The 25,900-nt window shown below is 36.5% G+C and overlaps 3 protein-coding genes across 5 annotated transcripts; all 3 read right to left on the bottom strand.

Annotated features, from left to right (window-relative positions):
- Positions 1-1,471: 1,471 nt before the first annotated feature.
- LOC115989337 lies at positions 1,472-2,692 on the bottom strand. Its single transcript, XM_031113005.1, has one exon. It carries the CDS (start codon positions 2,690-2,692, stop codon positions 1,472-1,474), a length of 1,221 nt encoding a protein of 406 aa, XP_030968865.1.
- Positions 2,693-8,552: 5,860 nt separating this feature from the next.
- LOC115992839 (peroxisomal (S)-2-hydroxy-acid oxidase GLO4-like) lies at positions 8,553-14,607 on the bottom strand. Of its 3 annotated transcripts, none has more exons than XM_031117076.1 (12): positions 13,414-14,607; positions 11,905-12,051; positions 11,698-11,822; positions 11,568-11,614; positions 11,418-11,495; positions 11,173-11,297; positions 10,956-11,013; positions 10,747-10,809; positions 10,370-10,439; positions 9,968-10,068; positions 9,514-9,618; positions 8,553-8,983 (listed from the first exon to the last, which is right to left on the bottom strand). In XM_031117076.1, exons 2-12 carry the CDS (start codon positions 12,045-12,047, stop codon positions 8,804-8,806), a joined length of 1,095 nt encoding a protein of 364 aa, XP_030972936.1. In that variant the 5' UTR covers positions 12,048-12,051; positions 13,414-14,607; the 3' UTR covers positions 8,553-8,803. The 3 variants fall into 3 exon arrangements, with proteins under 3 accessions (XP_030972936.1, XP_030972935.1, XP_030972934.1); XM_031117075.1 differs by having other exon boundaries at positions 13,450-14,607; XM_031117074.1 differs by lacking the exon at positions 13,414-14,607 and adding an exon at positions 12,863-12,902.
- Positions 14,608-16,044: 1,437 nt separating this feature from the next.
- Positions 16,045-20,199, bottom strand: LOC115992838 (peroxisomal (S)-2-hydroxy-acid oxidase GLO4-like). Its single transcript, XM_031117073.1, has 12 exons — positions 20,124-20,199; positions 19,332-19,478; positions 19,129-19,253; positions 18,999-19,045; positions 18,850-18,927; positions 18,573-18,697; positions 18,355-18,412; positions 18,153-18,188; positions 17,775-17,844; positions 17,234-17,334; positions 16,913-17,017; positions 16,045-16,388 (listed from the first exon to the last, which is right to left on the bottom strand). The coding sequence occupies exons 2-12, from the start codon at positions 19,472-19,474 to the stop codon at positions 16,209-16,211; spliced, it is 1,068 nt and encodes a 355-aa protein (XP_030972933.1). The 5' UTR covers positions 19,475-19,478; positions 20,124-20,199; the 3' UTR covers positions 16,045-16,208.
- Between the last annotated feature and the right edge of the window lie 5,701 nt (positions 20,200-25,900).

The raw sequence follows: 25,900 nt of genomic DNA, 5'->3' as shown, positions 1-25,900 counted from the left end.
AGTTTTGTTTAACATTTATAAAAGTGCTTTTGTGTGTCAAAAGTAGTTAATTTCCCTTAAGCCTGTGGTTCGAGGATCCATGTAGGACTTAAGTTCTGTTTAATACTTGAAAAGATGTCTGAAATAGTTAATTTCCCCTAAGCCTGTGGTTCGAGGAACCATGCAGAACTTAGGTTCTGTTTAAATACTTGGCTAGGTGTCTAAAGTAATTAATTTCCCTTAAGCCTGTGGTCCGAGGAGCCATGTAGGACTTTGGTTTTGTTTAAATACTTGAAAGGATGACAAAAGTAATTAATTTCGCTTAAACCTGTGGTCCGAGGAGCCATGCAGGACTTAGGTTCTGTTTAAATACTTGAAAGGATGACAAAAGTAATTAATTTCCCCTAAACCTATGGTCTGAGGAGCCACGCAGGACTTAGGTTCTGTTTAATACTTGAGTAAATTGAGAGACAAGAAGCACAAGGCCTTGATACAATAAAAGAATTTATTGAGAAAGGAAATTTTCATTAATAATAGTACATTTTCAGGTTGTTTACATTCCAAGGGCGTGGTATTACATGCTCATCTAAATCTTCTAGAAAATATGTCCCAATACCAGCCATTGAGGTAATGCGATATGACCCTTCCCAATTTGGTCCCAGCTTCCTCCATGTTGGGTTTTTAGCATTGCCCAAAACTTTCCTCAACACTAAGTTCCCTGGCACTAATGGCCTCAGCTTTACTTTGGCATCATAACCTTGTTTAAGTTTATGTTGATAGTACGCTAGTTGGATCATTGCCTTTTCCTTTCTTTCTTCAATGAGGTCTAAGCTTTTCTTCTAGCAGCTCGTTGTTGCTGCTTGGACAGAATGAGCTGGTTTTTAGTGTTGGAAAGCCTGTTTCTAGAGGAATAATGGCTTCAGCCCAGTAAGTCATCGAAAAGGGGGTCTCTCCTATTGATCTGTAGGGCGTGGTTCGATACGTCCACAGGACGTGCAGCAGTTCTTCTACCCATCTTCCCTTCGCGTCGTCTAACCTTTTCTTAAGTTTGTTCACTGTGACATTGTTAATAGTCTCGGCTTGCCCATTCCCCTGGGTTAGAATATCTATTTGTAATTCCTAGTTCGCAACAGTACCTCTTGAAGGCCTTACTATCAAACTGGAGACCATTTTCCGAGATGAGGGAGTGAGGGACCCCGAACTGGGTAATACTGTTTTTCCAGACAAAATTTTTGACGTCCAGATCTTTGATATTCGCTAGAGGTTCAGTTTCAACCCATTTAGTAAAGTAGTCAGTGCCGACGAGCAGATACCTTTTGTTCCCTGCTGCCTTGGGAAAGGGTCCGACAATATCCAAGCCCCACTGAGCGAACGGCCAAGGGCTGGACAGTGGATTGAGGATCCCTCCTGGTTGATGTATGTTTGGCGTAAACCTTTGACACTGATCGCACTTCTTCACGTATTCGTGGGCTTCCTTCTGTATGTTTGACCACTAGTAGCCTTGGGTGATGGCCCTATGAGATAAGAACCTGCCTTCAGTATGGCTTCCACAAATTCTCTCGTGTAATTCCTCTAGGATTAGTTCTGAGGCCTCAAGGTGTACGCAGAGCAAGTATGGTCCGGAAAAAGAGCGTTTATACAACTTTTGGTCCTCGGATAGCCAAAACCGAGAAGCGTTTCTTCGTATCTTCTCAGCTTCAGTCTTCTCTTCGGGCAAGATGTCTTCTTTTAGAAATAGTACCAAAGGGTCCATCCAGCTAGGTCCCACTCTGACGTGGTGGACATGGATCACTTCTCTCTTCGTCATTGAGGGTTTATATAAATCTTCCACAAGGATGACCTGTGGTAAACTTTGAGCTGAGAAGGTGGCAAGCGTGGCCAAGAAGTTGGCATGTGTGTTTCCACTTCTAGGGATGTACAGTAAGCTAAAAGAATCAAAGCGTGATCGTAGGCACTTAGCTTGGTCTAAATATTCTTGCATTATTTCGTCTCTTACTTCTAATTCCCCATTTACTTGGCCAACGACCAGTCTTGAGTCTGAGAACATGTTTACTGCTTTTCTGCCTAATTTTTGAACCATGGACATTCCCTCCAGTAAGACTTCATATTCAGCCTCATTATTCGTGGCCGAGAAGCCTAGTCTTAGTGATTTTTCGATGGTAATCCTTTCAGGGGAAATCAGAACTTGCCCCACTTTAGAGCCTCTTTGGTTTGCTGCGCCATCACCATATACTTTCCAGCATGTGGGCCCTTGTAGAGAGATTGCGCCAACTGATTTTTTATCCATGCCTTGTGCCCCTGCTTCTTCTTCTAGCGAGGCTTCAGCAAATTTAGCCACCAGATCTGCAAGGACTTGGCCCTTGACGGAGATACAAGACATGTACTTGATGTCAAAAGCCCCTAGAATCGTGCCCCATTTAGCAACTCTCCCTGTATAATCAGCACTCCGAAGTATGGACTTGAGTGGAAGTTGGGTTAGAACGATAACTGTGTGTGCCTGGAAGTAATGGGGAAGCTTTCGTGTAGCTTGAACCATCGCTAGGATAGCCTTTTCTAGTGGTAGGTAGTGGAGCTCTGCTTCATGCAATGATTTGCTCACGTAATAGACTGATTGTTGTATGCCGTTGTCCATTTGTATCAGTACTAAGCTTACTGCATGAGAGGCTGCAACGATGTAGATGAACAAGACTTCGTCGGCCTCAGAACTGGACATGATTGGTGGCCGAGATAGTTATTATTTAAGTTGTTGGAAGGCCAAAGCACATTCTTCGGTCTATTCAAATCCCTTCCATTTATTCACAAGAGGAAGAAAGGTCTACACTTGTCTGCTGACTTAGAAATAAAACGGTTTAAGGCAGCAATCATGCCGGTAATCTTTTGGACCTCCTTGGGATTCCGAGGTGGTTATAAGCTATTGACAGCCCTAATTTGATTGGGACTGACCTCGATTCCCCTGTGGGTCACCAAATAGCCCAAGAATTTTTCTGATCCTACCCCAAATGAACATTTGGATGCGTTGAGACGCAGTTTGTGTCTTCTCAAAATTTCAAAGATGTTCCCGAGGTCTCTCACATATTCGGACACCACCTTACTCTTTACCACCATGTCATTTATGTAGGCTTCAATGCTCTTACCCAGCTGCGGCTCAAATATTCTGGTCGTCATTCTCTGGTAGGTGGACCCTGCGTTTTTCAAACTAAAAGGCATCACCTTGTAATGGTAGTTTTTAATGGGAGTGACAAAAACTGTCTTTTCTTGGTCGTTTGCGGCTAGTGGTATTTGATGATATCCTTGAAAGTCATCCAAGAAGCTCATCTGAGGATGGCCTGCGGTTGTATTTACCAACTGATCTATCCAAGGCATAGGGAACAGATCTTTTGGGCAGGCTTTATTTAGATCCGTGAAGTCTACGCAAACTCGCCATTTCCTACTCTTTTTATTTACCACTACAGTACTGGCCAGCCACTCGGGATAAAAAACTTCTTTGATAGCCTCTACTTTTTTAAGCTTCATCACCTTATCCCTAACAACGTTGGCATGCTCCTTCGACAGGTGCCAAGGTGGTTGCTTCTTGGGAGTAACGGATGGGTTAACATTTAGGTGATGGCAGATGAAGCTCAGATCAACCTTTGGGGCCTCATAGGTGTCCCACGCAAACACATCCATGTGTTCCCTAAGAAACCCAATCAGTTCTTCTTTCTCTTGGGGAGGTAGTTCCTAGCCGACTTGAAAGAACTTTTCTGGGTCAACGCCAATGGCTATCTTTTCTAGGTCTTCGCATTTTGCCTCCTCTGCTGATTCATTACCGGGCAATGTTGGGGTGGCTGATTGCTATAAGCCCCTTCCAGTAGAGGCCGAGGGCTCAGCATTGGGTTGGCGTGAGATGGTAGCCACCATGCATTGTTTGGCCATGGTCTGATTCCCCACAATCTTTCTAACCTGGCCCTCCGACGGGTACTTCACCTTTTGGTGCAGGGTAGAAGAGACAGCCCCTAAGGCATGAAGCCAGGGTCTAGCCACAATAGCTGTGTAGGGCAAATAAGCGTCAACTACAATGAAATCCACCTCCACCATGTTCGAACCGGTTTGTATGGGTAGTCTGATCTGGCCCTTTGAAGTAACAGTCTTTCCCTCGAAACTTACTAGAGGGGAATCCACGCCGTTAGGTCCTTAGGTTTTAAGTTTAGTCCCTTATATAGGTCGGGGTACATTACTTCCACAACACTGCCCTGATCTACCAGCACCCTCTTCATATCATATCCTCCAATCCTGAGTGTGACTACTAGAGCATCATCATGAGGTTGGATGGTTCCGATCTTATCTACGTCCGAGAATCCCAGCACTGGTGAGGCTTCCTTCTTGGCCTTTTTGAACTCTCGATCATCCTCCTTGGTGGAAAGCCGAGCCACAGACATTACTCTGGAAGGACAAGAGCCAGTCCTTCCCGGGACAGCAAGAATGACATTTATCGTGCCTATAGGAGGTCTTAAGGAGGTGTTTCTCCGGGCCTCAGGATTCTCCTATCCTTATTGACCACTGGAATGATGTAGGAGATGCCTTAATTTTCCCTCTCGAACCAGCTGGTCCAAGTGGTTCCTCAAGTTCCTACAGTCCTCGGTGGTTTGCCCCGATTCTTGGTGGTATTGGCAATACAAGTTTTGGTTGCACTTCATGGGGTCTCCTACCATCTTAATTTTTTTTTTCCTTAAGTTCCTTAATTTTTATTTTTATTTTATTTTATTTTGGTTCTAGAGTGGTCAAAAGACTCATATTAATTTAAAACTCAAATTTTTTTTTAAGTTATATTAAAAAAAAAAAAAAAATTCAGGGTGGTCCTGTGACCACCCTGATTAACACTTGGCGCCGCCATTGTAATAGACAATGTTGTTTAAACATTCTTTTTTATTAAAAAAATTATATGCAAAGCCTTCATGAAATTGTCATTTAATATATCTTATTGTTTGATGAATATAGTTTAAAAAAAAAAAAAAAAAATTACATTACCCTCCCTTGAGATTTATGAAAACAGTACTTCCCTTAATGTTTGTACAAATGACATCTTCCTCTTGAGGATTGTATAAATAGAACAATAGTACTTCCCTTGAAGTATGTATGTTTTAAAAAATTTAATATTTCATTTGTAAAAACTTAATTGTTGCTTTTATTCAAAGTATGTATGTATTAATTAAAATCTCTTTTAAAAAATTTAATATTTCATTAGTAAAAACTTAATTGTTGCTTTTATTCAAACTTCAATGGGGACTCAAAACTTTTGAGGGTTGTGTAACGATAAACCTCAAAGGAGGGTTATGTAATTTATAAAAAAAATTATTTACATAGCTTCATATATATGCTAATAAATTTGGATGAAAGACCTAAATTGACTTCTTTTAACAAAGTGAAGACTTAATTGAAAAAAAACTAAAATTTAAAGACTCATTTAACAACTGAAGTAAAAATTGGTCTAAATTGAATTTTAACTAAACAATAAAGGAAGGAAAAAGAAACCTCTCTAATATTTGTTACAAAGATGAAGTGAAGTTGTAATTTTATGAGGTGAAAATATACTAACGTATGTTCTCATTGTTGGGTATCTTTGCCACCACCACAGTTGAACAGATGAGAAGAACAGCTGCAAAGAGAAAACCTAAGAATGCAGAAGTTTTGGAATTCATTTATTTTGAGTTAAAATGCTTCTCACAAATCTTACTAGCTACAAAGATTTGAGAAAGGATTTGCTTTTCCATGACCACTATTTATTTAGTTGGAAGAATAGTAGAAGTAAAAAGATAAAATGTGGATAAAAGTTTGCAAAAAAAAAAATTGATAAAAAATTTCACACCCAGCTGGTAAAAACGTGATATTAGTAGATGATTTAAATAAGAGCCAATAAAAACTTGCCAACTTACTATTTTGAAATTTTTTTGTGTACACAGGCATTGCTCTAAAATGTGTAAGATAATGTTAGTGGCCAATGACAATTGTAGGGGATATGCCTAGCATGCATGGTTGAAGCGTGGCAGCAGTGTTTTGTTAGGGTTCAGATGGGCCGTTACATATACAAAATAAAAGGTTGGAGCCTATCCATTTTCTTTTGGGATTGCTGGGCTTTGGGGCTGTTTCATTGAAGGCCCAAGGGTGGACCAGTTTGATGCGTTTAGGAAGCCCATAGAAATGGAAGACCACAATGTAACCCTTTCTGTAGTACTAGAGACATTTTTGTTGTAGTTTAAATAGATTGGGTTGAATCTATAGGCCCCATTCAATTGGTTCAATAGCTTGTGCAAAAATTTATGTATATATTTTTAGTGAAAAGGAAAACCTATTTATTTTCTTTTTTAACTTGACCAATTTTCAAAACATTAACACCAGTTTCTTTATTCTAAATTCTATTTCATTAAAATATCATTTAAAAAAAAAAAAATTCTATCTCTTTATACACTACAACTATCATTCACTTTCTTCATTTATTATCGAGAAATGCAAAGAAAGAATAAAAGATTGAAATGCACAACCACACTGGTTGTATATATTTGCACAAATATGGTAGCAATATGTATTTTGCACAATGGAAGTATAAAGTTGATGCGGGTGATTTTTGGGGTTTGTTAGGAAAAATTTAGCTCTTATGCCATTTTACCATAGTTGATGCAAGTGCTCTAACATTACAAATACAAATTCTTTATCCTATTTTTTGTGTTCCACCACAACTTATCATATATTCAATTAACTTTCTTATAAAATAACCAAAGTTAAAAAAAAAAAAAAAAAAACACTTGATATAAAGAAACATGCTATAATTTGTGAAACATATAGCAAAATACAAAAAATAATACTACAGAATGTTTTTCTAATACTGCCCACTAAGGTAATTAGGCTGGAGTCTCTACTACACAAGCTATGAACCCTTTTCAGCCAACGATTACTAGTGGGCCTTTGGGATGCATTAGATATTTGGAATTGGTTGCTAGGTGGGTTTGTTGCAATCACAACGGGAACTCCGTTGTTGAGCCATGGGCTATCATTGTGTGTGGTTTATTTATTTTAATTGCATAGGTCTTGATTGGGATCATTATCTTAGCCCTAAAACTGAAATTTGATGACAAATTGAGACCACACAATATTATAAATGAACTAAGCCGTTTATAAACATTTTGAGCTTGTTTCAATAAAAAACTTGTTCATTTTTATTTCTTTATAAATAAACCATACTTGAGCCTTAATTTTAGGTTTGTTTAGTAAATAAACAGAGTCCAAGCAAAAAATATTGTTCATGAATAGGCTCGTGAACGATAAGGCTTGATAAAAAACAAATCAAGCTTAGGTTAGTTTATGTGCTTTGTAATAAGTTTGACATGGGCTTGAACAATTAATCCATATCTTACTAAGGCTTAAATTAATTGAGTGTTGAGACTACTCATCTAAACCAAATAGGCTAGACACAATACTTAGTATGGGCTTGATAATGTCCTTGTATTGGATCTCAATCTCAAGAGCTTGATATTGAGTTTGAGCTTGGTATTGAGCTTGAGCTTGGTATTGAGCTTGAGCTTGGTTTGACTAATGAATCAAGTCAAGCCAAGTTGAGTTCAAGCTCAAACATTGTTTGTAAGCTTGGTTTAAGCTCAAGCCAAGCTTGATTGTTTTTTATTTGTTGTTGAGCTGAGCTTGAACGTTCAATACTTAGTAAAACTCGACTCATTTACAGCCCTATTGATAGTTGCATGGTGGCTGTGTATGGTTAGTGTCGGACCATGAGCTATGCCATTCCACCTCAAAACTAATTGGTGATGAGTAAGACACACTCAAATTTTTTATGGTATTCAACATCACACCACGCAAACCTATTTTTAAAGTAGTTGTAGGGAGTCAAATTGTGGTCCCCCCCCCCCCCCAACAATCCCTCCCTCACAATGACACTCCTGTGACTCAAACCCATGACCTTAACTTTGATACCATTTGTCAGACCGTGAGTTATGCCGTTCCATCTCAAAACTAATTGGTGATGAGTAAGATACACTCAAATCTTTTATCACATTCGACATCACGCCAGAGTGGTTGTAGGGAATCAAATTGTGGTCCCCCAACAGTTAGTTTAGGTCATTTAGGCCATAAGTTAAAAAATGTAAAAAAAATACTACAAATTTTATTATATAAGTTTTACAAATTCACATATGATTAGTTGATTTTAAAATGTAAAATAAGATGTACATGAAAAGCTTTTTCCACCTCTTCCAAACTTGGCTCCTTCTCAAACAGCCTTAAAAGCTCTATGCCTTAAGTGAATTCAGCATTGACACTGTCAAATTCTCACACCACCACACTACCAATCCACCATGATTAGCCATTACCACTCACAAGAATTTAAGGGGAAAAAAAAAGTCCCCCCCACCCCCCATTTTAAAATGTATTTTTCAATCAATAACTTCAAGACGCATACCCTTATGTCCAGGCTTAAGGAATAATTTCTCCAGGTACTAGCTTGAGCTTGCATTTTTTTTTTTTTTATTCTATATAACTTTACAAAAATCTACCAATAGGAAAATAGAAAATAACGATCCTTAAACTCGCAATTAAGAGTAGGATAATACAATGGGGTTGTGCTCTGAACCTTTATCTCTAACATGGACCAAAAGGTTCCTCATATATAACAACCACACTTATTTATGAAACAGAAATAGATAAGGCAGAAGATAGTATTCATGGTACCATTTCACTATCTACATGCCAACTTGATCATTTAAGAAATCTCAACATATTCCACACCTATTCATGGTTGATAATCTGAAACATTTTTCTTTAGTCTTAATGCTTCAATATTTTATTAGAGCATTGAATGGAATTTTTCATGCTGTATCCTCACATGGCTTCTTGTAATATCTTTCACACTAGGACAGCCAGATAGTGCCATGGTGAGCTCAAGCTCATCCTTCAGCATTTGGATGACTTTTCTCACCCCATACTCCCCCTTTGCTGCCAACCCATAGATAGCAGGCCTTCCAATCTGCAATAATATATATAGATTACAATAGGGTTTAGAAAGCTATGACTATGAATCATAAAATTCTCAGAGGTTCTTATATATCAGCATCCACTTTGAGATAGAGAGAAGAAAAAATTGAGTGTTGATTGCAAGTGTGAGTGTTGAGGCTTAAAACTGCCTAGGCATGTCACTCCCACAACTATATACACTACTCTCAAAATGTTTCAATGATCTAGGAATTTATCTTGAGTAACTTACAAGTTTTTTATTTTTATATGCAAGTTAGACACAAATTAGTTGAGGTGCCACTCAAATCAAACAATAAGTTGAAAAAAAAAGGCAATCTAGCAGCCGAGTATGATAAAGCTGCATGGCATCAGTTGGTTTCACAGACATCTATTAACACTTGAAACTCACACAACAGCAATTACACAAGTGCATGAATGAAAATTACTACTTGTTCGCTTTAAATAGCAACTACACGACTACATTTCATGTGAATAAATAGTGTAAGAGAAGATTCATAAGTTAGTTTGGGGTGGAGAGCTTACAAGGACGGCTTGTGCACCAAGGGCTAATGCCTTGAAGACATCTGTTCCTTGCCATACTCCTCCATCAAGGAACACAGGAACTTTCCCTCCAACAGCATGAACCACCTGCAACCACAAGGTACCTAAGTATTCACAATTGCTATCGTCCTTAGCATGCCAAAGAGCATACTAGTCCGCTCAAGTCCAAACAGAAAATTCCTCAGCAGGAATGAATGAGCATGTAAATTTCCTGTATTAAAATGATAAAACTTCCTACAGATTGTTATGTTAAGGATGCCTAGCTACCGCATTACCACCTACAAAGTTTCCCTAACCCCTAATACTTTTAACTTCTATACAATAAAATGGCACAGAGATGCAATGTATCTACAGGTAAAACCTAGTATCTGTGTTTACACCTACGCGTTTAATGAGTAAAAAAGTCTTATACTAAGCGGTAGAGATAAAGCTTTACCTCTTCCAGAACAGTAATCGTGGCAGGAGTATAATGAAGCTGGCGAGCTCCATGATTTGAGACAACAATCCCAGCAACACCTACTTCTACAACCTTTATTGCTGCCAATAGTAGTATTATCAAATGTTAAGGATATCTGAATGTTGAACAGAAAGTAAAGCAATACCACGACATTCAAGGATCTGAGTAAATTATCAAGAGTATGTAAAGACACAGAACTTAAAGGGATTTACATTCAAATGTTTGGTAGAGTGGACAGAGGAGGTAATAATCAGAAATAAAGATCACATAATCAGGATGATTGACAGGGATCCTCTACTAGAAAGTTTGAAGGTCAAAAGGATGACTAACTGACTTTTGCAAAAATGATGAGATGCAAATACCATAAAATGGAGGCCCTACCATCTTCACGAGTGAGTACCCCCTTGATCAGAATTGGCAACTTTGTTATAGATCTTAACCATCCTATGTCCTGCGTATGTTGTAATGCACTAGTTAAACTCATAAGAATGTAAGAAACCATGGTCCTTGAGCACCCCCTCAGCAAGAAAAATTAGAGAGTGAAAAAATATAGGCACTTCCAATGGTATCTCGAAGCCATAACCTCAACGTAAAGTTATAAAAGCACCAACGAAACTACGTAATGCTAAAATCAGTTCTATTATTATAAATAACTAGTTTTGAAAATTTCCGTTCTTGGAAATCAACTTCTTTCCTAGTTCCCAAAATTTTATCAACAGCATATTACAAGGTAATCAGAATAATTAACCGGTTTATACCCTCCAACACAAAGAATCATCAAAGGTCCTTTTGGCAAAAGCTTCTAATTTTGAACCATCATCCTGCAGAAAAGTTGAATCATTGAGTAACTGGAAAAAAAAAATTTAGTTAAATATTGAACTTCAGTTAACATGCATCCATTCAAGTAAAATTCCATGCATCTGGCACACTTAAATGTGAAAATTGGGAGATGAAAAATTCCACTCACATTGTCAACTTTGGTTGATGAGAGGCCTTCAAAATTCTTTATCTGCAGTAAAATCATTCTGCAGAACTTATTGCAGTCATATTTCAAATCAGATTTAAGATAAAGCTTATTGTGTTAGTATGAAAGGAAAATAAATACCATTAAATGAAGAAATTTATACCCAACTGTGAAGAAAATAAAATGATTAGTGTTGGAAAAAATGAAAAGAGAAATCTACTTGCTCTTTATGTCTGCTTCCCTTTGACCAAGCCTGGGAACATCAACTGTCAGGACAATGGCCTTGTATCCATTTCTTTCAGCTCTCTGAACTAGCTGAGCTGATACATCTCGGCTCTTGTATACCTATTCCCAGACGAATATGTGTGAGTTGCTAACAATTTGATCACCAAAACAAAGACAAAACAGCAACCAAAAGGATAAATTTATTGAATGAACTTTTAAACGCCAAAGAAGGATTAATACATATAATTGAAAAAACCGAACGGCATTGCAGCTGGAAGCAACCTCCTCCATAGTGCAGGAAGACATGGAGGACAAAACCTGCAATGAAAAATAACTTACAATTCATGCACCTCAGCAAGATAATTGGCTCTATATTTGTTAAATCAATACCATTATAGTATTAGACGCAGCTGCTGCTCTGGCTGTGGCAATCTCTCCTGGAATAATCACAATGAGTAAGTAAATTAGAATCCAAACAAATGTCAACTGAGAGTTAGAACACTTCCAAGAAGATTTGGACCTTCTGGATGTGCCAACTTGTGCAGACCAGATGGAGCGATCATAATTGGTGCTGAGATGTCGTAACCCAATACAGTAGTTGAAAAGTCGATTCTGCTTACATCTACAAGCAGTCTAGGCTGGAATCTGAGAAGCAATAGAAATTGATTAGGAAATCGTTGTAACCAGTTTGCAACAAAAATCACCAACAGAATTAGCAGCAGCATACGTAATTCTACGAAATGCTTCCACATTCTCTTCTAATGTGTATTGATCCTCAGCTCCTCCAGTATAATAGTCATAATGCATTTTCGGAAGAGCTTGCCTCGCCAACTCTTGAAACTCGTTCACATTAACAGGTTCACCCTCCATTACCCTGGAAACATGAGAATTAACGATGTATTACTACTTTCCAGTGATCTAGTACTAGATGCAGTCTCAAGTGACTACTCCATTTAAAGACATTGATTATGATAGTTTCCATAATAGCAATAATTTCCTAAAATAGGTCATGCTCCTTGTTTTGTGACAAAAATGTTTTGCTTGACCCTGTTTATATTATAATATATCCGCAGAAGCGCAGACCAGCTTGAGGCAAAGTTTGGTTTCCTAGCAACTCTAAATTTCTTGCCCAAAATAATGCTACATTGATGAACCATTGACAAAATATATATTGGCCATTCCTCACCACTAAATTTTAAACAAGTCATTTCTAGATCAGTGACCAATTAAGCAAAATAATATTCTAGATATCTACATAAGCACATTCATTGAGGTTGGTAAGATATCCCAAAAACATTAAAATCCTTTTTTCTTCTCTATGTTGAGTTCATGGTCTACAAAGTAGTGAAGAGCTAAAAGATTCATCATGGCACTTACATAACTTGCATCAAACCAGCTAAATGCCTAAAAGTGCATCAAAGCCATTAAAACCAATAAAAAGTATGATGACCCATGAAGTAACATTCTTTTTTTTTTTTTTTTTTTTGGGTAAAGAAGAAGTAACATTCATTGCAACTCAAACGATGATCAAGGATTTTTTTTTTTTTGGGCTAGTGAGGATGGATTTAGAGCTCTTCGAGCACCTGATTATTTCCCCATATGTGTGTAATCTCTAGTCCAACTCACTATAGAAATTCCTTGGAGGATGACTCCAAGATACTAGTTAAAGGTCTTGAATCCAATACCTCATAAATCTCATGAGGTCTTAGAGATCACTAGGCTAACCCTTGGATTTATGGTCAAGGAAGTTGATAATGATCAAAGTTAAGCAGCACATACTTATAAGAAACGTGAAACTCTTAAAGAGTTAATACAATCTTAACAGCCAATGAAGGTTTCAGGCAATGATATTGACTAATGCTTTTTTTTTTTTTTATGGGAACATTGACTAATGTTAATGTAGGAGAAATGTGTATGGTTGTACCTAGTAAACTGTTTAAATCTAGTTCAAAATAATGTGTGGCTACTGTTAATTTAAATATAAATCCATATCGAGTTAAAAATGTCGGTGGGCTAGCGTGGTTTCTATTTTTTGATACCAGATAAGACAGCTTGTATTAAAGTACAAGAGTAATAAGCTCCAACTCAGCTTTTTTTTAAAAACTAAAATACCACATCAGATATTAACAAAGAAAATTATAATAACAAAAAAAGCCCATGATTGAATTAATCCTAAACAAACGTATCAGACACCATCTAAAAGAAAACCAAGAGTTCTAAAACTCTGGCCTCAAACCTCTCTGCCTCACGACGGAACTTCGCTGCAGCTCACCTCAAACTTCTCTGCTTCTCTGCCTCGCGACCCCAAATCAGAATTCTGGAATAACTCACGGCGCTGCTTCTCCTCTGCCTCGCGACGGAACGACGGCTCTTCGGTCTCTAACCCCAAATCCTTGCACAGCTCGCCGTAATTTCTCCACACTAACGCCGCCGCCACAGAACTCGCCGGAACCATGGCTGAGAACGGTGTTGCAATGCCATCGCTGCCAGTGCCACCATGAGCATGCATGGTGTCTCCATGTCATCTGCCGTACGTTTGAGGCAGAGAGGAGGCGCAGAGAGAGGTTTTAGAAGTTAAAAAGCTGACATTATTAAAGTACATAAAATATTTGTAAAAGCTGAGTACCACGTCAACCGTTTGTAAAATATTTGTAGAATAGTGTTTGTCTGTGCCTTATTCGGCCGGTATATTTTCAAAACAAGAGCTTTGTGGTGGCCTGTACATTTTCATTCACGTAGCAGGATTAAAAGCATTTCTTTCTTTATTTGTTTCTTTTTGTTTGTGCCCATTTTTAACGTGGGTTAGTAAATAAAGCCCCAAGCCCACTAGAGAAAAGCCCCATGAAAAGCAAGGAAGAAAGGACCTAAAGGATTTGCTACTAGATCCACATCCTAACCAAAGAAAAAGGGTTTGCTGCAGAACAACCCAAAGAATTGAAATAAGCCCAGGAAGCCCAGATTATTTATAAGAGAGCTGCAGAACACGAAGGTAAGTAAAACCATTCCGTAATTTCAGACATCGAGCAGTGTGAAGAAAATGATGGGTCCTACTCCTTCGCATCCCAGACGTGGAAAGAGAGGAGGACTTACAGCTGATTGAAGCTCGGGAGTTGTGGCTTAGCGGAGGGGAGGGAGTCTTTGGTTTTTGGTATTCCGCCGTGGTCCCAGAATTGTCAAAGAGGGAGGAAGAGAGTCAGCAGGAAAAGGGGTGGGAAAGTCCCAGAATTTGTGTATAAATAAGAATAGAACAAAGAAAACAACAACAATAAAGAAAGTCATAGGCATTAGTACTTCCTCTCTCCCAAAAAAGACACTCCTCCTTTGAGCTTCACAGCCAATTTGACTCCTGTTCCAAACTCCAAAGCTTTGAGCTAATCTTAAGCAATTAGGTTATGGGAGTTGGAGCTAAGACCTTTTTGGCCTTTGTCATGCTGAAGAAAGCATTATGTTTATATTTGTGCTAACCCATTTTACGAAGTATTTATATATATAAATATATATATGTATTTGTATATTAATGAGTATGTATGCTAACATGTTGTGAACTAACATTTGCTTGATGAGAACTTTCTTTGGGCTTCAGTGTCTTTTTGTGTAGACTTGCAATAGTAAAGAAGCAGAAAGTGGAGAGCCTCAATGGAAAGCAGAGTACTGTTCCTTTTGCAGAAAGTGGAGAAAGCCTCAGTAGAAAATAGAGTAACATTCCCTTTGCAGAAAGCAGCGAAAAGTTCACTTTTAACAGCATAATAATGTTCCTTCTGCAGAAAGTGGAGAACAGCCCCTTATGCGGTAGTAGAAGAGGAGAATAAGCTCATTTTGCAGCAGAGCTTTGTGGGACCCTAAAGCCTATGCCACGAAGATGTCAGACCTGACTTCTTTAGAAAAAGCCTAGACTAAAAGATGTCTAATAGATGCAAGACACATGGCTAGGTGTAAAACGTGAAAAAAACGACCCTCAGCAATTTTTAATTGACACCAGATGAGAGTTGAAGATAGAATCCCAGACTCAAAAGTTGCAAGATCTCCTCCATGAAACCCCTTGTTTCATCATTCTCTCTTTCCGGAGCAGTCACTATTATTGATCCATGCTATGGATTGTTTCTATATTTTACATTTATTCGTAAAGACTAAAGACTGCAAAGGAAACAAAGAACCTTGGGCCATCTTACTTATCACAACAATACTAATTCAAGGCTTTCCAAGTTAAAGATATGTGGTGGAAGTAGCTGCTGACTTTGGCAATAATTCTCCACTTTCAATCAGTTTTTTGTTGTTGTTGTTGTTGTTGTTGTTGATAATTTGATAGTTTTAAACGGGTTACAGGTACTTGAGGTTTCTTTTTTCTAATACCTGCTCTTTTTTTTGGCAACACCCATGCATCAATGAGCCCATCTCTCTTCTCATCAAGCTTGGCTCCATCACATTAATCAGCCTTAAAATCTCCAAGCCAGAAGTGAATTCAGCATTGCCACTGTGAAATTCTCTCACTACCATGCTACCAATCTACCATGATTTGTCTTTACCACTTATAAGAATTTAAGGAAAAAAAAATGTCCCCCATTTCAAAATGTATTTTTCAATCAATAACTTTGAGACACATATCCTTCTACCCGGGTTTAGGGAATAATTTCTCAGGGTATGAGCTTGAGCTTGCATTTTTTTTGTTCTATTCTGTAGAACTTACAAAGATCTACCGATAGAAAAGTAGAAAATATCAATCCTTAAACTCCTAGTACAATATAAGAGTAGGAGAATACAATGGTTCTGAACCCATATCTTGAACATGGACTTCAAGGTTCTACATATAGAACCACATTTATTTATACAACAGACATACATATGGCAGAAGATAGTAGTCAAGGTCCCATTCCACTATCTACATGCCAACTTGATCATTGAGGAAATTTCAACATATTCCACACCTATTCACGGTGACTTATTGTTAACAATGTAATTACAAATGTATGAGGTATTATTGATGATCTGAATCATTTTTCTTTAGGACATTGTCCTAATGCTACAAATATTTTATTAGAGCATTGAATGGATTTTTTCATGCTCTGTCCTCACATGGCTTCTAGTAATATCTTTCACACTAGGACAGCCAGACAGTGCCATGGTGAGCTCAAGCTCATCCTTCAGCATATGGATGACTTTTCTCACCCCATATTCCCCCTTTGCTGCCAACCCATAGACAACAGGCCTTCCAATCTGCAATAATAAATATATAGATTACAATAGAGTTTAGAGAGCTTTGACCAAGAATCATAAAATTTTAAGAGGTTTTTAAATATCAGCATATTGACTTTGGGATGGAGAGAGAAGCAAAAATTGAGTGTTGAGGATTAACACTGCCAAGGCGTGTCACTCCTACAATTATATCCAGCACTCTCAAAGTGTTTCAATGATCTTGGTATTTATCTTGAGCAACTTAAAAGTTTTTTATTTGCACATGCAAGTTAGACGGAAATTAGACAATAAGTTGTAAAAAAAAATGGCAATCTAGAAGCAGAGTACGATAGAGCTGCTTCCCAAAAAGGCATCAGTTGGATTGACTGACATTCATTGACAGTTGAAACTCACATAAAAGGAATTACACAAGCGCATGAACAAAAAATACTACTTGTTCTCTTTATATAGCAACCACATGGCGGACATTGCATGTGAAGAAATGGTGTAAGAGAAGATTCATAAGTTAGTTACATGAATTAAATAGTTTGGGGTAGAGAGCTTACAAGGACGGCTTGTGCACCAAGGGCTAATGCCTTGAAGACATCTGTTCCTCGCCGCACTCCTCCATCAAGGAACACAGGAACTTTCCCTCCAACAGCATGAACCACCTGCAACCACAAGATGCCTAAATATCCACAATTGCTGATTGAACTTTGGCATGCTAAAGAGCATGGTGTAACTCTAAACAAAACTTCACTAAACCCTAATACTTTTAACATCTATATTAAAGGAGCACAGAGATGCAAAATGTAGAATCTGTGTTTACGCCTACACACCCAATGAGAATAATATTCTTATGCTAAGCAGTAGAGATAAAACCTCACCTCTTCCAGAACAGTAATAGTAGCAGGAGTGTAATCAAGCTGGCGAGCCCCATGATTAGAGACAACAATCCCAGCAACACCTACTTCTGTCGCCTTTATTGCTGCCCATGACAGTACATCAAATGTTTAGGATATTTGAATGTTGAACATAAAGTAAAGCAACCATCACATTTAAGGATCTGAGTAAATTATCAAGAGAGTGAAAAGATGCAGAATTTAAAGCGATTTACATAAAAATGTTTGACAGAGCAGATAGAGGAGGTAATTGTGAGAAAAAATCACACAATCAGGATGATTAACAGGCCTCCTATACTTGAAATTCCAAAGATAAAAAGGATGATTAACTGAAATTTTCATTGAAAGTTTAAAGTTTCAAAGGCAGAGAATGTTCTTCCTGTTACTAAGGGAAGGAAAAAATAGGGAAGATGCAAAATAGAGATGTGAAAATCAGTAATAAAGCTTGACCTTACCATCTTCATGAGTAATAATAGTGATAGTATAATAATGGTAAGATGCAAATATCATAAGATAGAGATCCTACCATCTTCCCGAGTGAGTATTCCCTTGATTAGAATTGGCAAGTTTGTTATAGATCTTAACCATCCTATGTCCTGTGTATGTTGTGACACTTTAGTTAAACTCATAAGAATGTAAGAAACCATGGCCCTTGCACACACCCTCAGCAAGCAAAAATAAAAAGTGAAACCATATAAGCACTTCCAATGGTATCTTATGTCTCAACCTTTACATTATAAAAGCACCAAACACAGAACACTAAAATCAGTGTTATAATGAGTAAAACAACTAGTTTTGAAAATTTATGCAGAAGGGGAAAAAAAACTATTTTCCAAGTAAAATCTTCCAAACATTTTTGTAACAGCACATTAAGAGGTAAGCAGAATAGGTTACTCGTTTATACCCTCCAACACAAAGAAGCATCAAGGGCCCCTACACACTGCAGAAAATTTGATTCAGTGAGTAACAATAAAAGCTTTATTTTTAAAATTTTAAAAATAAGATTAAAACTTCGGTTAACATGCATACATGTGTCCATTTTTTTTTAATTCAATGCATCTGGCACATTTCAATGTGGCAACTGGGAGTTACACTATTTCACTCACATTGTTCACTTCAGTTGATACAAGGCCTTCAATATTCTTTAACGGCGGTAGAATCATTCTGCAGAACTTATTACAGTCATATTCCAAATAAGATTTGAGATCAAGCCTATTCTGTTAGCATGAAAGGAACATAAATACCATTAAATGGAGAACTTTATACCCAACTGTGAAGGGAATATAATGATTAGTGTTGGAAAAAAAAAGGAGATAATATCTACTTGTTCTTTATGTCTGCCTCCCTTCGACCAAGCATGGGAGCATCAACTGTCAGCACAATAGCCTTGTATCCATTTCTTTCAGCACTCTGAACTAGCTGAGTTGCTACATCTCGGTTCTTATATACCTATTCCCAGACGAATATCAGATTACAGTGTGACTTGCTAACAACAGGATCACCAATACAAAGACAAAGAAAGCAACCAAAAGAAAGTGTTGCTGCTAAAGAAATATACATTTCATTAATGAAATTATAAGAGCTAAAGAAGGATTGAATACATATAATTGAAAAAACCGAATGGCATTGCAGCTGGAAGCAACCTCCTCGATAGTGCAGGAAGACACGGAGGACAAAACCTGCAATGAAAAATAACTTACAATTCACGAAACTTAGTAAGAAAAATAGCTCCATATTTAAAAATCAATACCATTATAGTATTAGACGCAGCTGCTGCTCTGGCTGTGGCGGTCTCTCCTAGAATAATCCCAACGAGCAAGTAAATAAGAATCCAAATAAATTTCAACTGAGACTGAGAACTCTTCCAAGAAGATTTGGACCTTCTGGATGTGCCAACTTATGCATAGCAGATGGAACTACCATGATTGGCGCTGAGATTTTGTAACCCAGTACAGTAGTTGACAAATTTATTCTGCTTACATCTACAAGAATTCTAGGCCGGAACCTGAGAAGCAGTGGAAAATGATCAGGAAATTATTCTAGCCAGTTTACAGCAAAAATCACCGACTTAGCAGCAGCATACGTTATTCTGCGAAATGCTTCCACATTCTCTTTTAGGGTGTATTGATCCTCGGCTCCCCCAGAATAGTAGTCATAATACATTTTTGGAAGAGCTTGTCTAGCCAATTCTTGAAACTCGTTAACATTAACGGGTTCACCCTCCATTATCCTGGATACGTGAGCATTAATAGATGGATTACTTTCCAGTGATTTAATACTAGATGCATTCTGAAGAGACTACACCATATAAAGACATTGATTATGATAGTATCAACAATGGCAAGAATTTCTTAAAATTCGTGATACTCCTGTTTAAGGCCTTAAAATTTTTGCTTGCCCTTGCTTATATTATGATATAGCCACAGGCCAGCTTGAGGCAAAGTTGGGTTCCCAAGCAAATCTAAGTTTCTTGCACAAAGTAGTATGACTTTGATGAATCATAATCAAAGCCATTCACATACTATGTACTGGCTATTGGCCATTCCTCACCAGTCACCACCATTTTAAGCAAGTCAATCTACAATATTGAAAATATTCACATATAAATATTCATATGGATTAGTAAGATATCCAAGAAAACTTTTTTTTTTTTTTTCTTCTTTTCTGTGTTTATTTTATGGTCTACAAAGTACTGTAGAGCATAAAGATTCAACATGGTACTTACATAAGCAGAATCAAAACCATTTAAATGCCTGAAATCACTTCAAAGCAATCAATACCAATAAAAAGCATGATGACCCATCAAAGTATTAACATTAATTACTAATCAAAAGATGGTCAAGCAGACCATGATCAAAATATAAGCAGCACTTACCTACAAGAGCTGAGATTGAAAGTCCCTAGAGTTATTACAATCTAAGCAGCCACTGAAGGAAAAGTGTATTGAGTTGGACTTCCTACTCAAAAGAGTTAAAATCTCAATTGAGTTAAGTATGTCAGTGGGCCAGACTCTAGAGAGCTACTAGGAGTGGTGTAATTCGCACAAATGGGCAAGGTTATAATTGTCATTGTGATGAACAAAGTCGTGTTAAAACCAGACTCTGAAATTAGGCAGCCTCAGCTGGATTCAACCCAAGTTCTGTTCATCCCATATTTGAGTATTGAATAATAATCTCAATGATAATTTCTAATTTATTTATGTTATTATGTAGAATTAAATAGTAGCTTATTTAAATATATTGATTTTTAAACGGGTGTCCTAAAGTTAATGAGTTTTTAATCTATATATATTATTGCAATTTTAATGTGGTTTCCTTCCCTTTGTAAGTTTGGATTTTTTTTTTTTTTTTTTAAGGTTTCTATGTAGGCACTAATTTGTGAGCCTTTGATTTACAGATAAATTCAAAATTTGCTAGGAAGTTTTAGATAATAATTTTTTTTGGGGTTCCATTAGGGATTTCAAGTGTATTTGAAAGTTTAGGGAAAAATAAGAAATAGGTATGATTTTTTTATGATTCATTTATGGTGGGTTTGTGCATTAACTTTAGATTTTGGGAATTTCTCTGCAAATTTAAAATTTTTCATTGAGAATGAATTTGGGTCTAATTTAGAGGTGGCTTGGTGTTCTTGAGCGTAAATTTGGAAATGAACTGTGAGTATGTGAATATAAGGTCATACCTTGGAGATTTTTCATGATTTGCTTGAGTATTGGTTGTGGGATTGACATTGAACTTGGACTTGGTCCTAGCCATTTGGTATATAATTTTGAAAGACAATTTCAAGCTTTGTGAATTAGAGGGGTTGATGTAGTACAAAGATGCAAAGACAATAGAGTGTGCAATTGAATGGGCTATCTTAATTGATTCCCTTATTCCCTGCAGAAATATACTCCTAAGGTTGGCCACAGCCATCACTTGCAATGTTGAGGTTGAATTACTTGAAATAGAGATCATGTCTATTGATGAAATAGAGAAGCAGAAACAAAGCAAAAAAAAAGCACTATTATAACAATTAGCCTTTTCTGTTGTTCACCGCCACTGTTGTATAAGCATATAATTCTCCTTGAAGCCAACATTTTATGGCTTTTCATGCTTAGCAATTCTTCTTTTGATGTAAATAGTGAAGATCAAAATCTTATTGCTTCTAATAGGAGGCATCAATATGTTTCTAATTTGTATATTCCATTATTCTAAATATTCTTTAGGTACTGGAAATATTGCTTCCCTCTATTACAGCACCTCTAGATTAACCAAGTTCTATTTCTTGGTTATATATGCTAAGTGTTTGACAAAAGGCCTCTAAGAGCAATTGGTTTTACTTGACATTTTTGCACTTATGTTAGTTTACAAGCCTGAACAGGTGTTGGGACTATAGTATAGATGAACTGTCATAAACTATTTGATGATGACCCACTAAGTTCTGTATTTATGTTTATTTACTTTTATTTATCGCAATAATCATAAATATCTTAGACATTGTACCTGAGGTGTGCATTTTTGCATTATGCAAACTGGGGATACGCTGTCTTGGTTTTGAATAGTGGAAATATAATTATTTGGACTATCTAATGTGTTCATTCCCACACCTTTTGATTTATGTTTGGATTGTGCATTCTTGGTTTTATGCTAAGTTCTAATTTTAGAAATTTTCTTGAAATTAATAATTTTTAAGATTTTTTTTTTCCAATTTGTGGGTTATTGGTTTATAAATTGATATAAATCATGTCAAATGTCAAAACTCATGTACAAATTAGTCCTCAAATCTCAGTTGGTTACATCCTAAATGTAATTCCTCATTATTCAAGTTGGCTTGGGCTGCATATATATATATATATATATATATATATATTTGGATTTAGAAAAATGCAAGATTATTTAGTGGCAAAGTATTATTAGAGGAGGCTATGCTATATCTGTTCAATTGTAAAGTGTTTAGTTTGTCATGGGTGTAATTTATTGGGTGGATTCAAGTTGTAGTAATTTTAATACTATTTTATCAAAAAGTTGCTCTCTTCCCATGTTTCTGTTTTCTTTGTACATTAAGTCATGTTTTTCTCTTTATGATGTTAGGCATAAAGAAAATGCAAGTTAAATTCTACTGCAAGTCTCTAATATGTCAATAGACCTTCACATCTATGCTTTCTGTTGCTGACTTCATTAACATAACAAAGCTGTTTGGAAGTAATCTTTAAGTTATGATATGATGAGTGGAATCATATTTTACATTCAAAGATGTTTTTTTGCCACTCTTCACACGCATCATTTGATCAACTTGAACTAAAATTCTTGCTTGCTTAATGTTGATTTTTATTGACTACAACCATAAAATAAAGGACAACATGGTCCAGCCTAGAAGGTTGCCATTGTAGCTCTTTCTAAAACCAAAAAAAAAAAAAAAAAAAACACATTTTCTCTTTTAATTTTCCCCCCATAAAATCTGAAATATCTATGATAAGAGAAGTTAGACAATATATGTGATTGATGATAGTATTAACAACTATGTATGATATATGGTACCTCCAATGCATAACGAATGAATATTAAAACTTCATTTTCATGGGAGTATTGATACATTTGCAATTCAGTATTGTTGTTGACAGTACAATATCACTTTTCTTCTAATGCATGCATAAGTTTAGTTTCCATGTATAATATATTTTAGATTGTGTTTAGCAAGGAATGATGAAAAATTAGCTGTTTGCAAGGATTGTGGAGCTAATGTTTGCATCAATTATAAGATGGAGGATTTTGTTAAAAGGGTGAAGGAAGAAACTGGTGGAAAGTGTATTTTTTTCTAATATTAAAACCTCACTTTTCTTCAACTATGGATTAGTGAAACTAAAGGATATGATTATTATTTTGTTAAGTGGACATTTTCATAGGGAGTCTTTTTTACTGTTTGTTATTGTCAAGGAAGTTAATAAGTAATTTTCTTTTTCAAGGCATATAAGCTGCACTTTTAGGAGTATCTAGGGTACCATGGAAAAGAAAGAACATTGCTAAGGGCCTAAAAACAACTTTTTGTTGCTGTTTGGGGCCATGTTTAACTTTACCTTGAGGTGAAAAATGAGACTACATCATACAAAAGTACAATCTTTTTGTAGAATGTACAACAATATAGAGATACGACCGTATACAGTTATGGAGATTTCCATCCATGAGAAGTGGAAGCATACAAGCATAAACAAATTATTTTCGTATTTATTTGTATGTGAGTTTTTGTTGTTATATCATTGCAATTTTAATGTGGAAATTGTTATATGAACCTATGAGATAACCCCTCAAATTACTATTAATCTTGATTTATTTGTTCATATATACTCTAGAGATAACATAGATAATATTATATCATGTTAATATGAAATTAATTGACATTTTTTAATTTATTAGTACTTAATAAAGAAAATAAATATGTATAATAATTAAAATAAAATTGCCAAACTTTCCTGTACATAGCACGAGTTAGCGACTAGTTATTATATATATAAAGAGAGATGCTACGTCTACAATATTTTTACAACAAATCACAGGTGGTTAGCTGTTATTGGTTCAAATTTGAAACTAACACTAAGATTACATTTTTGCCCTAACAATAACAACCAGTAACAACCTGCCACTTAGGATTTGTTGTAAAAATGTTGTAGACATATCATTTCTCATATATAAAACCGAAGTCTCTGCTGACACCATAATTTTTCACATCAACACAACACAATATTTAAAAAAAAAATTAATTAAAAGCACCATTTTTCTCTCCAAAATAAAACCTGATACTTATCTCTTCTTCTTTTGAATAAAACCTGATACTTTATCTTTAAAAATAAACAAAACCCGATAGACATAAACATAAACTCAGCACGCAGGTTGTCTTTCTCTAAGATCTCTCAACGCCGATCAACTCTATTTTTCTTCCATCTTCTTCTTCTTCTTCACGCAGCCCCATCACAATTTTCCACCTCTTTTTATTTATTTATTTTTCTTTCAAATTCTTTGTTGATTTTCCTAACAGCAACAATGACCAATGGACCTAAACCTTCAATCTCTCTGGCCTTGCTTTCACACCCAAACACAATAGTGCCGTGAACACTCTTATTAGCTACGTAAGTAGCTCAGTTTTGCTAAACCTTCAATTTTTTAATTGTGGGTTTTGTTCTGTGTAGGCCTTTGTTTGTTTCTTGGGAAAGTTTTATTCAGTTTTAGTTTTATTTTTCATCATAGGTTTTTTTTGTGTGTTCTGCTATCTTCGATTTTTAGATCCTTTCAGTTGCTGCCATGTAACAACCCAAGCCACATCTGCGTTATACCTCAAAAGGACTAGTCACAATTAAGCTCCTTGTAGTTGTTAATAAAGCCCAGATTTACCTAGTAAATACCCGATGTGGGACTCATCACACATTCACACACATCATACAATCAATCAAATTAGGGAATCACAATCTCCCCCACTAAATCCCTATCGTTCTCGTTAGGGCCCATTTTGTGGGGTAGAGCCATGCCCTAGCTGGAAGTGTGGGCCCCACACGCGAGAACGCGTGTGCTTGTAATGGGGGTGGATTGTAGTGACCCAAAAAGGGGGGTCTTACATTCCACGGAATCCCACATCGCCTAGGGAAGCACATGAGAATGTGTTTATAAAGAATAACCTCCCTCTAATGTGTAGAGGCCTTTTCCCCAGTGCAACCTGGGGAAGAACAAACCATGAGGGGTATGGGTCCCAAAGTGGACAATATTTACACAGTTGGGGTGGGGTCGTTACATGCCGTTTCTGAAAAACCAAAGGCAGTGTATTTAACACAAGGTGAGTTTTTTATTCTCTTATTAGAGAAAGTTTGGTGAGATTTTTTATTTTTATTTTTATTTTTTAAACCTAAATCGTTCATAGCTAAACCTGCAAATTTCATAAGATTTGTTTTTTTAGTTGCATTCTATTCATTGTGGTTGTTTCATCATCAAAGAATTGGTTAGGACTTATTAGATCCTATAAACTAAAAGCAGACCTGCTTTACAAGGCATTCCATCAGCTATGTCAAAGAATGTTTTATGGTCTCATGTTAGCACATTCACATTAGTGTCGGGAAGCAATAACAGCTCATTCACTATCTGCAAGAAATAACGTATCACAATTGCTGCATTTTAACTGACTTAATGTTTTTGCAAATCGGGATTGGACTCTCTTCAAAAGCACTCTCTTTCCATTGCTATTATATTATCTAGAGACGAAACTAGTAAGGGGCAGTGGGGGGCCATTGCCCCCCCCCCCCTTTCGTATCCGTAATTTTTTTTTTAATTTTTTTTATTTTTAACTAGTAATGGTATATACATTTAATGAATAGTTTAACGATAGAGCCCAAAATAATTATTTTTGGCCCCCCCTGCTCCCAATAAATTACAAATTGGCCCATGAAAATGATACAACCCAACTGGCAAACAACTATACTACAACATCTGTGTTACTGTGTTGGCTGTTTCTTACTCTTTCTTCTTAGATCCAAGCTATTTTTTTAATAAGTGTTAAGATTGACTATTTGAATTTTCGTGAAAAAGATATGACTATTTTTGCTGAAAAGAAAAAAAAAATTGCGCAAAGAAAAAGAAGAAGAAAGATAGATGAATACAAATTACAAACCAAGTTAATGTACTTGTAGTGAGTGAG

Source organism: Quercus lobata, chromosome 5 (genome assembly GCF_001633185.2).
Source record: "Quercus lobata isolate SW786 chromosome 5, ValleyOak3.0 Primary Assembly, whole genome shotgun sequence".
Classification (NCBI taxonomy): Eukaryota; Viridiplantae; Streptophyta; class Magnoliopsida; order Fagales; family Fagaceae; genus Quercus; species Quercus lobata.
The sequence above is the reverse complement of the archived record's forward strand: the minus strand, read 5'-3'. Positions and strand labels throughout refer to the sequence as shown.

What these genes read in the sequence shown, in the direction of transcription:
- LOC115992838 (XM_031117073.1), bottom strand. Translation starts at nt 19,474, where the DNA reads ATGGAGGGTGAACCCGTTAATGTTAACGAGTTTCAAGAATTGGCTAGA. An exon ending in AATACTCACTCGGGAAGATG is followed by an intron (nt 17,335 to 17,774) that starts GTAGGATCTCTA and finishes TGTCATGGGCAG; the next exon opens with CAATAAAGGCGACAGAAGTA. An exon ending in TTGGTGCACAAGCCGTCCTT is followed by an intron (nt 16,389 to 16,912) that starts GTAAGCTCTCTA and finishes TTATTATTGCAG; the next exon opens with ATTGGAAGGCCTGTTGTCTA.
- LOC115992839 (XM_031117074.1), bottom strand. An exon ending in CAAGTTGGCACATCCAGAAG is followed by an intron (nt 11,615 to 11,697) that starts GTCCAAATCTTC and finishes TGATTATTCCAG; the next exon opens with GAGAGATTGCCACAGCCAGA. An exon ending in GGTACTCACTCGTGAAGATG is followed by an intron (nt 10,069 to 10,369) that starts GTAGGGCCTCCA and finishes TACTATTGGCAG; the next exon opens with CAATAAAGGTTGTAGAAGTA.
- LOC115989337 (XM_031113005.1), bottom strand. Translation starts at nt 2,692, where the DNA reads ATGTCCAGTTCTGAGGCCGACGAAGTCTTGTTCATCTACATCGTTGCA.